Source organism: Scomber japonicus, chromosome 2 (genome assembly GCF_027409825.1).
Source record: "Scomber japonicus isolate fScoJap1 chromosome 2, fScoJap1.pri, whole genome shotgun sequence".
Taxonomy (NCBI): Eukaryota; Metazoa; Chordata; class Actinopteri; order Scombriformes; family Scombridae; genus Scomber; species Scomber japonicus.
In genome coordinates this window covers 17,276,534-17,293,459 of record NC_070579.1, presented here as the reverse complement: position 1 = coordinate 17,293,459, position 16,926 = coordinate 17,276,534, and the positions used below count along the sequence as shown (strand labels likewise).

The following is a 16,926-nucleotide window of genomic DNA, read 5'->3' as shown; positions in this document are numbered from 1 at the left end:
ACACAATATTTATTTAAAACAAATCAAATCCAATTAAGTCTTTTGGTTAAACAAAACCCAACAGGCGGAAATACAACATGGATCTATTTAATGTTACATGTTGAGGTTTTCTATTCAGATTACTGGTACATTATTTATTGTCTTGTCAGAAGAAACCCACATAATAAAAACAAATAGAAAGCAACACGAGGGTATAAATACTGCATTTCTTTCCTTTTCCATACACATGCCCACACAGGACTAAAAGAAGTCCCTGGGAAAGACTCAGCTAGTAGATTTCACCACTCAGCCCCCTGATAAGAGGAGAACAGAGAGCTCTGCATTTCTATCGTTCCTCTACACACTGCATGATAAAGAAAGCCTTTTTGACTTTCATGATAGCGTCTCTACGCCGCTCTGTATCTTCCACATTATTCGGGCATTCACCATAGTGGTGAGGCGGCCGCCTCCTCAGGACAAACAAGTAACAGCTGACACGGAGCCCGTGAGTGATGCTCACATGATGCTTATTGATCGCTGGTTGCCCCGGGTCTAGCACAGCTCAGAGTCAGGGTCGGTGCTTACCCATAACACTGGTCCTGCAGGGCATTATAGCGTGGCTACTGAGGTTACTGTATGACCCCCGACACACATGATCATGGCCATATGCAGAGTAGAATATTTATTTTGGCAAGATCATGCATATGCTACAAAAATGTATGTATGAGTGAGTGATTTTGAATTAGTTTTAAAGGCGATCAGTAAAAGCAAGCTCAAGAAAAGGGAAAAAAAAGAAAGCTGAGTGAGAAGTCGTTTTGACGGATCTCTGACAATGTAATACCTCATAACAGCAAAAGCAAATCATGGATATTGAATGATACTTAAATGTCTTCAGTACATGATATATAATAAATATAACGAGGACAATAAATATATTAACAAGTTTTCAAATGTCACTTAAAATGCAACAACAGAGTTTAATCCTGTGCTTTCAAAATACTGTAATGAGTGTAAAACTACTGAAAGGTCACATTTCAACTGTATTTTTGAATGCTTTTGATGACACCCTAAATGCCACTTCTGGGTCAAAATATGTAAGGAAATTGATATATTTCAGAAAAAACCTGGCCATTGAACATATTTTCTGGATTCTTGAATTGCTTCTTTTTAGTGTAAAGAGATGTGTCATAGGAGGATTTCTGTCCCTACGGTTTCACGTTGGATTCAGAGTTTCCGGTAACTCGTGCATTTCAAGGCTATAAGCTGCTGGCTCTGGGATGAACCATTTTTTTCATATTTGGGACCCCCTTTCTTGAATATGTTGGAGATAATGGACGGGATGCAGGCCTTTCGGAGCATTGTCCGGACTAGCGTGGACTGAGATCTCAAGGTACATATGAGTCTATGTAGGTCTATGTAGGTGTAGTGTTAAACATGCCATTATCCCATCATTATGCCTGATTACCCTCGTTATATTTAATTGTACTAACCTTTGGTCTTGGTTTTTTTGTTATTAATCTTTATTTATTCTTGTTTTTTGATTGTTTTTTATTTATTTATTGTGTGTGTGTGTGTGTATGTGTGTGTGTGTGTGTGTGTGTGTGTTTTGTGAGTGTACTATGTTGAGGGTAAGTTGGAAAAGGTAGTTAATATATCTTTACTATTCCCTTTCATCCTTAATTGTCTGACTCTTTGGAAATCAATAAATATATATATTTTCAAAATTTAACTACAAGCCTGAATTAAATTACCATGATGCTCTGTGGTGCAATTTAAAAAAAAAAAGATGAAAAAAAAAAGTTAAAAGTAAAAATGCTGCGGACGTCATATCACCCTAGTTGGTGCCCGGGTAAATATAGCGGGGACCACAGCATGAATGGGACCTTGTACATCCTCTTACACTGTCAAACTAGATGGGTCCTTAATAGTCTTCACACACACATACAGTAAATATACAAGCAGCTGCAGTCACCTTCCCACTCAATCTCACTCACACATTTCTATGCTCCCTCTTGCAGAAATAATGTTGCCTTCAGGAAATATACACATCCCCACGGTTACATATGCACAAAGACTGAGAGAGATGCCAGCTGACTGAATGCCACTGTGGCCTTTCCCTCAGCGCTGCTCATGTTATCTGGACCCTTCCAAACTGGCCAATGGCACAGCAATAATTGCATTAAACCGAGTAAAAGCAGACCACAACTTTATATTATTGAAAATGTATTAAGGGATGCTGTAAGTGGGATGATTTCTGGTGTATAAGTCATAAGCCAGACTAAACAAACGAAAACCTGAAGACTGATGAAGGGACACACCTAGTCCCTTCTCCTCATTTAGTTGTTGTCCGTTTAACACTTAACGCACTGATGCTGTGCACAGCCAAGAGATCTCTTTATAAAGACAGTAGCTGGAGAGTAAAACAATTTGATTTAGCATCTGGAGGACTGGTGGTGGAGATAGAGTTTTAGGTAGGAAAGATAGTCGAGAAGAAGAGAAAGAAAAAAGGAGGGGGGGTGGTGAAGTGTGGGGGAATGAGAGGAGAAGGGAAACGAGAGTGAGAGAAGAAGAAGCAGTGAGAGACAGAGACGTAGGAGAAGAAGACGAAGAAAAAGAAAAAGTAGTAATGGGGGAAGTGGTGCGTGTCTTTTCTGCAAATCTCCTCTTTCACCTCTGCTCTCCTCCAGCTCTCCAGCCAAGGCCAGCCAAGAGACACTTCACCTCGCACCCGCACACACATGGAGCCCGAGCCAACACACAGGCACACACACACACACACACACACACATATACACACACACATACACACATGTACAGCGAGAGGGAGAGGACACACACTCTCCAAACTGCACTCACTCGCTTTCTCTCATGTACACACACACGCACAACTGGCTTATGAGTATTTAGCCACCCACTCAGAAAAATAAATGGCAAAAGCACAGACATGAACACCCAAGTGCACACATGCACACACACACATACACACACAAACCTCAGTGTCAGTGTGCACACACAAACACACATATGCACACACTTGACACCAGATACATGTACGTATAGGCATCCCATATGCTCTGTGTGCAACGACCCATCAAAGACAGACATGGAAATATAACAGTTGAGTGTAACGACACACACACACATATTCACTCACTGTGGATAATTCTACACATATGCATCAAATCACTGCCTCTCAGTCCCACACAATGGCAAGAAGCAATGCATATGCACCACATATGCAGCATGCAAACACGCCCGCACCCCACTGTGTAAAACAACATGTGCGCACACACACTCACCGCTGTTAAGTGTATCAGTGTGTTAATAGGCAGATTAGCATGTTCTGAAGAGGATAATATCAACCCCATTTCTTGACTCAGACAAAACAAAGCAGAACATGTTATTCCAAAAATATGTCTGTCATGTCCTGAGAACGAAAAGCATTCACTTTTAAAGATTTAACGTACACAGACAGGACTGCACAGGTTGCACACTTCATTTACGAAGTATATGAAATAAGGGAAAATCAACCTTTAACTTTTTGACTGCGAACAAAAAGTTATAATATGACACAAGATTGAACTTGAAGAAATTAGGCCAGGCTTTAGAATTGAGAAAGGTGGATATTTTTCAACATACTTTATGCTTGCTAAAAAACCAAATAAAATCTTATTATCTATTAAAAAGAAAAGGAAGAGAATAAAATTGTGAACTAATTACCAGACAGCTTTTATTAATGTTTAAGAGGGGAAAATTAACATTACTGCTAGAAGATATATAGAAATATAGATTTTTATTACAGTATTTTTTGAGCATAGTTTTTTTTTTAATGATCTGAAATGCATTATATGAGGAAAATGCTGCAGGAGTGCGGATTATGTTTTTTATGTAAAAGAAAAAAAATTATAATGAGGGAAATTGCATATATGGTACAAACTACAGACTGTAATAGCTCTAAATTTTAAGGAAATGTTTTTTGATTTATTTTAGTATTGTCTAAATTTCTACATTTATTTCAAATAGATCATTCTACTTTATAAAGCCCTGTATTGATATGTGGAGTTAAGCCTTCGTGTAAGATGAAGCAGGCAGAAGCCACTGTACCTCTTCCAGGTCTCGGCCCATAGTCGACCTGTCGCACTTCAAAGGAAGCCGCGTTACAGCACCCTTGCAAAAAGAAAAGGAAGAGTCTATTTTAGAGATAATTTTAGATTGAAGACATAGACTGTTTTTTTTTCTTCCTTTTTTTCCCTTTCCCCCCTTTACGAGATCTGCAGTGAGCCTGGGTGGCAGTATTAGATCCTCAGGTGGAGGTGAGGGCACATTTTTACGAGCTTCTCTAATCCTTAACTTGTTCCCACATTCCTCCGACTTGAAGCGGAGGAGAAAATAGAAAGAGGAAAAAAAAAAGACGAGGCCTACGGCTGCTGTATTGTGAAGGAATTATCCCCGATGAACCAATTAGGCTCGTAGTATCACTTAACTCCGGGGTTTTAACTTACAAGGGTCGATATTCATAGCCACGCATGTACAGTTCAGTACAGCAGCGGGTCAATTGGGCTCCAAATATTATCACTCCGTTATGCTTGGGAAATAATTCAACTCCTAATTAATGTTTGTATTTTTTTTTCCTCCATAAAAAAACAATTATGAAATCTCCCTCTTGCGGTGTTTTGTAAAATGTGAACCAATTTGAGTATTTATCGAATCCATGTCATTGATTTAATTTAAATTGCATGCTGTTTATGCTGTTTCCTGTTGACACTTCGGAGGTTTATGAAGGCTGTGAATCTCTTGCTATGTGCCTTTAAAAAACCCTTTAAGGCCTGTTATGAACGTTACGGTGTCAATTATTTGCCTTTCACTCATGCTTTTTAATCGCCACTGTTGTTAATTTTGTCAGTTTAAAGTAACACTAAATTATGATAAGCGACTGCATGCAAACATGTGATCAATTTCGCATATTAACATATTAACACGTAAGTTCATGAAACATAATGAAAATATTTAGTTTTCCTTTAAATTTTCATATGTTCCTTCAATTTGTAACAAGGTCACCTCTAGACAAATATTTTGACCATCGTCTTTAAACATCTGAGTGAATATGGAAATAAATACATTTATTAATTCTGAGATCATTATAGCCGAAATATAAAATATATTTAAATGCCTTACATGCAAGAGTCAATCAAAAAGGAAATCAATCAATTCGGAGGTGTCCTTCGATTTCAAATGGATCTATTTTTTTCCAGTAATTTTCTTTACGCAGGATGAAGCAGGTGCTGCTCTTTATGATTCAGTGTAGCTACAAAAACACCGTCAAGAGAACAAAATTGAGATTCAGTGTCAAATCTCTTAATTTGTAATTTGATCATTTAAATCGTTGCTTTACTTTCATGGGTCTCTGATGTTTATGCACCGAGATGATCAGACACCTGCTGTTAGCCACAGCTTATTTATTTAGTTTAAAGTTGGGGAGGAAAACGCCTACATTCATGTCAAAGTGATATTTTTTCTTGTTTTTAAAGTCTTGATTTATGTGTTTGTGGCTTACAAGGAATTTCAAAAGTATTGCCAAATGTTTTCTGGCTTGGTGATGCCCAGCATCTCACCACAGCTGCATCTGTCCTGAACGCACTGCGCAGAGCTGTTTTGCGTCTCTATCGATCAGATGGAAATATAATTTGGCCTAACAACGATAAAATACCGCATCCCTCGTGTCACCTAGTTGATCTTTAAGGGAGAGAGGGAAGATTTTGAAACACAAGCCCATAACGCATTCCTCCCCAACACCCCAGGGTGCGCCAGCCTCGGCAAACACAAAGTCATTATCGGTTAGATTCCAATAAGGCGAGTCTGTCAAGGAACAGGCTTCCTTCGGAGAATTTATGTCATGCCTACTAAACATGGGAAGATGTCTTCTAAGTGGTGCGAGGAAGGATAAATAACAGCGAGTCCCATAGCTGATTATATTGAAACAACGGTGCGCATTTGTAAAAAGGATTGGGGATGCAAACGTGGGGTCCCAGCAGATGCTGAGCGCAGGGGCCCATCCACCTGCTCATACCGGCAGAGGAGGAGAGGAGAGGTGCGCTCTGCTCTCTGAAACAAGGCACCCACCTCTTCCAGTTCACTTATCAATAGTTTTTATGATTGTATCTTAGGAAAAAATACAAGAAAGAGGCTGCATGACGTGCATGAAAAGTGCAATGATGCAAAGCGTGAAGTATATTAATTATTGTTTCAAACTCGAATATTTGGTGCAGATTAGGCTGAGTTAAATGTACAAAAGGGAAATATTTTATCTAGAAATACCAAACAATCTCGGGAAAACCTGCCTTAGGAAAGGTTTTATTTCAATAAGTTACATCGGGATGTGTTTCAGTGTGAGCACATCAGTTTTACTCTCAGCATTAGACCTTTGGGATTATAAAAACAAAAATAAAATGTGCCGTCAAGGCGACAGAAGAAGTTTCTCATCGTTTAGAAGACAGATCCGCTGCGAGGCTGTTGCGCAAGGATCGCTGTGGCCTGAGTGCGTAACAGCGTGTGCATGGTACGGACAGCCTTGCAGGTCCCGCTATGATTAACTGCAACCTAACAAGCATCCTCTATCTTTACTGTCTCCCCCTCACACACGTGCGCGCGAACGGACGCACACACACACATAAACGCACACATACATCCACGCCTGCACAAAACTACACTCATCTCTCCCCTCTCCTTACCTGACATTTATCGGATGAAACCACAAAAACAAAAAAACAAAACCGTCCCTTAAAAAATAACTCGCTTGTTCTAACTTAGGGACACATGGAGGGGGGGGAAAAAAGAAGCTACAAAACAAAAGAGAAATTCAGTGTAACATCCAAGATAAGAGGCGAGAGACGTCGGGAGGAAATGTGCACTTTCGTCAGCCGGTGCAGACTATCCGTTATCATCATTACTTTTCCAGGCGAGCCTGCATGTGTTCATTCACGGCTCCTCTGCTGTTCTGTAGCCGTGCAAGGGGCTTCCTGCCTCGGCCACATGAAGTCAATTAGCCGGTCCCAGAGGGGTGCCCCTTCCCGAGTCTTTATCGGCACTGAGGTTACCAAAACACTGCTATTGCCATGCTTTTAAAATCCACACCGCTCATAGACCAATTACGGAGACTTAAGCATGTATGTAACGAATCCGGACAAGGGATAATCCATCAAACGGGGAAATAAATGGTTTCTAATATTGTGCAAAATTTAGCATTAAAATGTGTTTTTTTACAAATAGTTACATTTAAAATATACTATTTTCAATGATTTTCTAGAGAAGAAAATTGTCCATGCACTGGATTAGAAAAATTTGAAGAAAAAAAAAACAAAACAAACATGAATGAGAAGACTTTCAAGCATGGTGTGTGTAAAACAACTACATCAAGTCTGAAATATTCCAGAAGTAGGAAAAAGTTGTGAGTGCCAATGAAGAGACGTAATTTTGCAATATCACAAACAAAACACTTCCCACAACAGCCACCCCCCCCCCTCAAGCCCCAAATTACACACACAGTCTGAGATGCATAACACACAAACACTCTTTTTCACACGCAGACCAAAAAGGTTGTAAGAATCATAATAGCAAACATCTGAACACGCACGAGAGGAAAAATAAAAGTTAGAATGTTGGACACGGACTGGAAAGAGGGAAGAAGAGATGAGACAGGGATGGAGAGGATGAGGGAGTGAGGCTGAGCTGACATACCTGCTGGGACATTCTGTAGAGGAGGTTGCTGTCAGTGCTCTGCTGCTGCCATGTCCCCATGAAGCCCGGCTGCTCAGCACTAGGCGGTCTGGTGCTGAACTGCATGGAGCTTTCGCCTGCTCCCTCAGCGCTGCTGCTAACGATGCTAATGCCACCCAGACCACTTCTGCTGCTGCTGCTGCTGCTGCTGCTGCTACTGGTGCTGCTGCTACTGCTACTGTGGCTACTGGAGGGGATGCTGGTGCAAATGCCAGCGGTGCCGTTGGGTCCTTTAGCCTTAACTGAAGGTGGCCTGGGTGGCTCTGGGTCTGTGCTGGGCTCTGGTGGGACTGTGTCGCACTCACTGCCTCTCACATCCAACTCTGCCTCCTTGGACTTAGACAGAGAGAGAGGGAGAGACAGAGAGGGAGGGCAGGAGGGATGTGGGAGTGTGAAGGAGGAGAGAAGAGAAAAAAAACAGTCAGTGAAGGTGGGTTCTTTTGGGGTCGTGTTGCTCTTTTTTTTCCCCCCGTCTCGCTTGGGTCCTGCTTCTCGAGGAGGATAACAGGGAGAGGGGAGTTGAGGGAGAAGATGTGTGTGAGGTTTCTTGGCAGCCCTGGTGGCAGAGGAGTTTGTGTGTGGAGTTAATTCTCGTGAAGAGAGAGAAAAGAGGGCTTGCAGTGAATTTCCTCTGGGGCCTTGTCTTGGACAGGGCAAGATGAGCGGAGCACTGGAGGTGACGAGCGGTGAGGAGAAGGATGAAGGTGAGGTGGGGGCTGATGAGAAGGTGAGCAAGAATAAAGTAAAGAAAAAAAAGAGGGGGGTTATGGGAATTAGTGTGGAGGGGTGCATGATGTTGCCCATGGCCTCAGTTTTTGCTTTAATCCATCTGTCAGTCATTTTGTACTTGGACATGGACTCAACACAAACACACTTGCACACAAACACATGCAATACAAGACATGTTTACATGCATGCAAGCATGCACACACTTAGACACTGACATACAATACTGCAATATAGCAGAAATTTACAAAAACTAAGAAAAGAAAAGTTGAAAAACAACCTGGCAACTGCCACCAGCAAACTCAACACTGAACACAAGCACAAATAAGGATAAAAGTAAATCTATTTAATTCTATGTAATTGATGTAATAGATAAATGTCTATGTAATTAATAGATCTTTCTAAATTGAAAACACAAAAGTCATACTTAATTGTGACCCAAACACAGCAAACATACAATCAAATGTGAAACGCAGTCATGTCAAGCAATTCAAAAATGTTAAGAATCAGTTTTTTTATAAATACAAAAAAAAGTCCTACTAAAAAAATACTCCATAAAAAGCAAATAGTTGAGCCAGTAAAACGCATGAACGTCTCTTACCATCAATTCTGTGCCTGTCCCAGCAAAGTGAAGATGAGGTGTGGGAGTGAGCCACCAGCTATCCAGCTCTCTCTCCCTGCCTCCCGCTCCTCTTTCTCTCTCTCTCCCTCTCTCTCTTTCTCTCTCTGTGTGATTGTGTCCCTCGCTCAACGTCCGTGCCGCCTGTCCTCTCTCTTTACCTCTCTCTCTCTGGCTCTCTCTCTCTCTCTCTCTCTCTGACTGCTCTGTACTCCGCCGCAGCCGCTGAGGAACTGAACTGAGTGCCTGAGCTTGTGTGTGAGTGTGTGTATGTGTGTGCGAGAGAGCGAGCGAGTGAGAGGGAGAGAGACGGTGTCTGAGTGAGCCTGCGTGTGTGTGTGTGTGTGTGTGTGTGTGTGTGTGTGTGTGTCGGGCCGGTGTACGCTCAACAGAGTCAACTGTGCTGCTCCACACTGAGATGCTCAATGACATCGCACTGCACGCTTCCTCACACACATACACATACACACACACACACACACACACAAACACACACCCCTCCTCTGCTAGGGGCAAGAAGGTGGGGGCAAGCGCCATTGCAGAGCAGAAGGGGAGGAGAGGTGGGTGGTGGGGGTGTTTGTCCCCCTGCCTTATTACCATTTGTGCTGCGAGCGGCCGGCACGTCTCAGAGCAACTTAGTTCTCCTGTGGGACTATCCCGCCACACACACACACACACACACACACACATACACACACACACATGCTGCTGCTTCGCAAAAGAGCTTGGTTTCTACCCTGACAAAAAAAAGGAGAAAAAAAGAAACGGAGGTTGATGAAAAGCGTCACTGTTGCTGAGTGTTATCAGGTATTTGTTTCTTTGTTTGATAAACTGAAAAATGAAGGACTGTCTTCTACAGAAAGATTGTTTGATCACTGCTGAAAATGGTTCTATTTCTGATTTGTGGGGCAATTACCAAAAAACAAACAGAAAAAGCAAAAAATTAATTAATTAATTAAAAAAAAATCAAGAGACTTGTTATATCACCAAAAAAAAAAAAAAAGATAAATAAAATCTTCTGCCTTTGTTTCACCCACTCTAATGAAAGACTAATGGAACTCAGGCAATCTGCCACCAGCATACATATGAACACACACACATGCACACACACACACACACACACACACACACACCCTCCACCCCCCCCTGCGGAGGCTCTCGGATTTTAATTAAGAAAAAAATGAGGAAGAGGTTCCATTTTAGCCAAATTGGTCCCCACAGCAGCAAAGGTAAGGGAATAAAATGAGGGATGGAGGAGTAAAGGGAGGCAGACACGGAGAAAAAGACACACAGGAGGATAAAACTAAAAAGAAAAAAGAGGAAGGAGATCTATGCTTCCTTTGACACAGCATAGGACACATTTCAAACAATGAAGACACCCCCCCCCCCATGTCCTCCTCCTCCTCCTTCCTCTCTCTCTTCCTTTTAAATCTCCCATCTCTTCTCCACCCCGTCTTTTCACCCCACCATCATTAGAGAAATGACAGACCAGGTGCCTCAGTCCGCAGCGAGAGGGAGATGTCACTGTGATCTTTCCACCGCCGAGGAACAAAAGGGAAAGGGACAGAGAGAGAACTTCTCTCCGCGGCTACATTAAACGGCTTCTGATATATAAAGTCACTTCAAATTTTGTGGTAAATTGCTGTAGACAGCTGCTTGGTTGTCTGTTAAAAGCCTTTTGTACGGTGCACTAATGGCAGTGTACTGTTAACCTTTGCTGAGATTATCACACCGGTCGTTACTGTTATATACAAGGGATTTCTGCTGGCAGAGAGAAAAGTGTACAGTGCGTCTTTAAAATGTGCAATTGTGTCTTTGTCTCAAGCTCAATTTATACCTTCACTCATTCTTCCTTCCCTGCCTACATCTGCATCATTTTGCTTCTTTTTCTCCAGTGATATTTTTTTTCCCACTTCTAGATCTCTTTACTCTCTTCATTTATCTTTTGCATAGTGGCCTGCGCCTTGTCAGAAGCTACAAGCAGCCTTGTCGTAAATGGCATAATGTGTCACCTCCAGTCCATGCAGCGCCTGCTCCACTCTTAACAACTTATTGAAAAGGTAATGCATGAGGCTCAGGCTAATTATATTAAGTGACAATTTAGCGGCCGAGGTTCCTTTTTGCTTTCCAGCTCACGCTTTCTCTTTCTCTCTCGTCTCTCCCTCCCATCTCGTCTGTAAATGTGCTAGTCTGTGGGTTTTTCGAGTGGCACTCAGTGTTTCAAGTCAAGCTGGTGGCTCAGCTTCTGACCTGGCTGGTTAATGGCTGTTATTTGTGGGAGGGAGGAGTGGACTCTGCCAATATTGCTCACTCTCCTTCCACATCTCTCCCTCTTCTCCCACCCTCCCCCCCTCCCCCCCTTTGCCTCTGCTGATAGTAATGGCCATGATGACAGGGGAAACGAAAAAGAGAAGGAGAAGTAAAAATACGGAGATGGAGAAATTTGGATTAGGAAATAGGAAGATGAAAAATGGTGGGAAGCAGGAAGGGGTAGAAAAGAGGATGCAAGGAATCCTCAGGCTCCTTTATTAAAACTATTATTGTGCAGGACTTGAGAATTCCCCCCGGGGCAGGGGTCCATGTCGAAGCCCATATAATTAACTAGAGGCTCAGCTACGGATCAATTACCAGACAAGCAAGTGATAGCCGAATCAATGGAAGATCATCAGGCTCGTTATCAGTGTTGCAACTCATTAGAGGAAAAGTGAGGTAGAGAAAGAGGGAGAGCAAAAAAGGGTGGGGGGCATTGGTGGGGGAGCGTGGGTGAGGCAAGAGAAGAGGGCAGTGTTGGTGGCTGTGTGTTAGCCCAGAGGCTGACGGGTGTGTGTGTGTGGGGTACTGGTGTGTGATGTGTTGTTGCACTCCTCCTTAGCTGCCACTGACTGGTGACAGGGAGAGCTCTGTATGACAGAGTGCAGCCGGCTCTGTAGCAACAGTCACTGAAGCTTGTACGGATCAATACAAGTGTGTGCATGAGGTTAAAGCTCTGCCATAGCATCCTTATTCCCCAGCGACTCACACGCTCAGGCTTGGGTACAATTCTGCAATCCAAGCAGTCAAAAAGGGATTGTCAAGACTGATGACTTACAGAACAGCACTGAAATTTCCAGAGTCATAATTGAAATATTACATGACTCAAAAATGCAACTCTACCTGAAATGTCACGTGTTAAATGTCACTCGTCTATACTTGGACTACATTGTAGTAAAAATCTGTGCTTTTAATCACAATTTGATGGCACTTTTTACCCTGTGCAGCAATATCTTCTGCAATAATATTTTCTGAAAAGTGCTAATGCATGTTTACACTTATCTAATAATTCATTTCTTCTTGTATTTCCTGTTCTAGCTTTTCACTTTTTTACCAATAATTTAATTGCACAGTCCAACTTTCTCCTCTGTGCATAGGACTATAAAGCTTTGAATAATGATATGAATGCAATTCATGCAAAAATGTATAATAACATAAGCCGTATCTTATATTAATGTAACATATGGGTATTCATTTTTTTTAATTGGCTTAGACGGATTTGATATGCTTCAAATAATGTATACATATGACTCCAACAGGTCAAAAATTGTATTTAGAAATAGAGATTAAGGGTAAAAAAGGATTTTAAGTAACTTATTAATGAACTAAAGGCCAAAAAGCATATCAGGCAAAAGAGAGTGAAAGAAATCGACAGACTTTAAAACATTCTTGACCTCTTAGTGCACTTTTTGTATTTTAACCGTAAGCCAAATCGTGTGTTTCAGAAGGCACCCTTCATCACTAAGCCCACATTATTATACCCATCAAACCTCTCAGCACTGCCTGTTTGCTTTCCAAACATTGACAACTAATTGGTCAAAAAGCCCAGAAATTGGTTGTGACAGCACTGAGTTGTTAGAACAGTCTCCAAGTCCCTTGCTCTTAAGTCTTGAGAGGCAAAGTACCTTGCTTTTTATTTTCTGTGCAAACTGAGAGAACCTGTTAAGACAACAATGAGTATGAAAAAGATTCAGAGGTCATCAGAAAGTCATAATTATGATGCTTGTCTGCAGTGTTATTTTTCTTGTTTTGTTTTCTTGCTTGTTCTGGGGTGGGGGGGGGGGGGGGGTGGGGGTTAATTTTTCATGGAAAGAAATCACAACTGTGCAAAACCCAACTCAAATTGGCCTTTTACACAATAAAACAAGGGTAAATGGAAGGACAGAAGCAGAGGGCAGAAAGAGAGAGAGGAGAGTGGAACAACATAATTTGTGCAGTGATGGTGATTATGTGCTGCAGAAACAAATGATTCAGGCCAGCAGAAAAAAGGCTGATGAGTGTCTCTGTGCCAAGAAGGATGCTTCTCGAACGCAGGGGGAAAAAAACAGCGGTTCACTTCAGGTTGTCACATGAAAGAACCATCTAGAGTTCATCCCGTCAGCTGTTTTGTCATTTTGACTTTTTCCATATTAAAACCTCATAGATTTTTGCCCATTCCAGGTTAAATAATCGAAAACTAAACAATAACAATCATGGTTCAACACTGGTGGGAAGTGGGATTACCAGAAGAGTGAGTGCACCCTTTGTACAGTGGAGTAGAGACATAAGCAGGAGCACATGGTTAAGGGCTGGTACTGTCGGTGACCTGATTTATGGTCGTATAAGGATGCTCACACACAGATAAACTTTAAGCATGTGTGTGTGTGTGTGGGGGGGTGCCTCCATGTGACAAGGAATGGCGTGTCGATCAGATGGCACAGGGATAGAACTGTCACTGTTCTGCTACCACTACAGGGCCACAAGACATCATATGACACCGACAGGAACAGCCCTCTACTTGTGATAGCGGGAGAGAGAGAGACGGGGAGAAAGACTTTGAGAGAAACAGACGAGGGCACCGAAAGGTCTGAGAAAGAGCCACATGATTGTCTGTGTCACTGATCACTGCAATCTGGCCTACACTAATAAGTGCACCTTTGTGGAAAAAAAAAGAGAGGACGTGAAGTGAAGCATTTTTTCCGTTGAGTCTTATGAGTTATTTATGTTTTTTTTTCCAACTGTATTCATGGTAGCACTAAGTGACAAAAGGTTAATGGTTGAGAGCACAATCTGCTAATCCCTATATTGGAGTTCATGACCTAATGACACGCGTTATGTAAAAACGTGCTAATTTTGTTCTTCCAAGAAAGGAAGACTCCACTCATGAGGTCAGGAGACAAAACTACAATTTTATCAGAACCAATACAGCAGCAGCAACTGATACGCGCGCACACACACACGCACACGCACACACACACACACACACACGCACACACACAAAATACTCATACACATGTACCCTGACTTTCCCTTTCCTCCTCCTCACTTTCACCACACACACACACACACACACACACATACACACACACGCACAATTTTTTAGCAGGGTTTGAACAGGCTCTCTGTTACCCCCCAAAAATTCTCTTTTTCTACGAAATATTCACTGCATCTCCTCAAGAGATTGTTACTGTAGGGCTCCAGCTTGTTTTTGCAGCTTGCAGTTTTCAATACCGATTAATCTGCTGACTATTTTCTCAATTAATCATTTGGTTTACAAAGTGTCAGAAAAGTAGTGAAAGAGTTCCTAAAACCAAAGGTGGCATCTTCAAATTGCTTGTTTTGTCAGATTAAACTTGAATCCAAAAATCTAGTATATAATTTACTTTCATAGTAGATTAAGAAGATCAGGAAATGTTCACATTTGAGAAGCTGGAACTGGTGAATTTCTTGCATTTTTCCTCAAAAACGACAGATGATTAATGAACTATCAACATTGTTGCAGATACGGCAACAATGTTTTCCAGTTTAACTTCTCAATTTACAGCCTGCTAGCCATAAAACATTTTTGTAGGCCTCTCTAAGTTCCCATGAAAAGAAATCTGTCATGGTTCATTTTAATGAATACAGTATTGTGTCCTTAAATGTTCTGTGAATATTATGTACAGTATGTAGCTAAGAGAGGGTGACCACGACCACGATTTTCCGCAAGCTCTTTCAGCCCAACTTCAACTACAGTTAACTTTGACCCCAAATATTGCTGACATCCACCATGTGCATCCAATGCGTTTCTGGCATTGATGGATGGTAGAATGATGGCAATAGTTTTACTGAAGAGAAGAATGGTGAAAAGGTTAATCTGGGAGTTTCTAATTTGCCGGAGTTGTGTAACTCAACTCTCGGATCCCACCAGGATCGAGTGTGGCAGAAAATATCTCAGCAAATTGATCTTGTGACAGTTCACATTCTGATGTAGTCGATAGCATCTTAGTTTCATAGGATTACCATTCTATGATTATCATGATTATTGTGATTATCTTCATAGGATTACCACTGTGATTATCATTCTTCATTGATCCTTGGGCAAACAATTTTCTTAATGTGCGTGTACAATAAGGGCGTGGTGGATTAAAGAAAGGGTTACATTCTGTATGAGGCATTGGAATATTCTATTAGAAGAATAAGATGTAGAAGTAGAAGAAGAAACAGAGGAAGAAGAAGCTGAGTTCCATCTCTGGCCTAATGACTGGGCTGGTTTCAGGGCATTTCACAGACGTGTGTACCAGGGCACTGTGCGCCCATCCTTCTGCTTTTTCTCCCTCTTCTTCCCTCCTCTAACTTAAAAGCCGTCTGAACTCACACTTGGATAATTCTCTTCTAATCATCTCTAGCTTTTCTCCTCCTTCACCCTCATTTACTTCCCTCATGCCTCACCCCTCCAGCCCCCTTATCCCCTCCCTCCTTTTCTATTCTCTCCTTCTCACCTCATCAGACAGGCCTCCACCTCACCCCTCCACTGCCTCCATCCCCTCGCTCCTGTCCTCTCTCACTGACCCGTGCTCCCCCCCAGTCACAGGGCGTTGTGTCTCTACCTGCCAGGCTCCCTGACAGCCCCACGTCCCCCCTCACCCCCTGAGAGGAGACCGCCTGCCCATCCGGAACACTGCCGTGGCAACCCTGCCAGCACCCCCACTGTACACCCCCCACCCCACCAGCCCGATCTCCACCAAACCCAGCACTGAGAGTTTGACAAAGTCCTTCTCTACAGTGTCTCCCTTCTCTTCTCTTCTCTTTGCTAACTTCCCATCACACCGTCTCTCATTATTCTCTTTTTACCCTTCCTTTCTCACGATCTCAAGACTTTTTCTCCACTGACCTGACTAATATATCTTTACCTCTTTTAGCTCTCTGCTTCCTCTGACACTCTCTGAAACACTTTCTCGACTTGCCATGGCCCAGATAAAAGAGAGTGTAATGTCAGTCCTTGTTACAGTGGCCTTTATAACTGTTTTCTTGAGGATTGCTGTTTGTTTAGTGGCACAAAATATTGACAGGAAATACAGTACCAGAAAAAATATGATTCAATTACTGAAGTAGTATAAATATTTGTTTCTGGAAATTGCATATAAGAAGGTTGGGGTCAGATTATATTCAAGGACTAAAGACAGATAGATGGTGTTACATTATGGATTGTCTGTCTTTATAGTACAGTATATGTTTATAGTTAATCATCCCTAAAAGTTTCTCAGTAGCCCAGTTTAACCTACAGGAATTTCTGATGGCTTGTGGAACATGTTTTGGGGCCGTGGAGGAAATAAATTCATGATGAAAACATGTGTTGAAAGTGTTTCCTGACGTCTTTGCTGGAGAAATGGACAGGAGAACAAGCAGCCAAGAATTACTGGTGCAACAGACAGTCATAATCAGGAACCCAAACAGACAGTCTGAAAAACTGTCACAGAAAATAATTTTGACAGCTACTAAAATCCCACCAGTAGAGTGGTTAAGTGTGTGATTGATAAGCAAGCTACACGAATGTGAGA

General features: G+C 42.0%; 1 protein-coding gene across 1 annotated transcript in view; it reads right to left on the bottom strand.

Moving 5' to 3' along the window:
- Nucleotides 1-7,828, bottom strand: part of bnc2 (basonuclin 2) — a 94,471-nt gene extending 86,643 nt beyond the window's left edge. The window contains exon 1 of the mRNA XM_053330924.1: nucleotides 7,714-7,828. Coding sequence (XP_053186899.1) covers nucleotides 7,714-7,818 — 105 coding nt within the window. The 5' untranslated portion in view covers nucleotides 7,819-7,828. The remainder of the gene's footprint in view (nucleotides 1-7,713) is intronic.
- Between the last annotated feature and the right edge of the window lie 9,098 nt (nucleotides 7,829-16,926).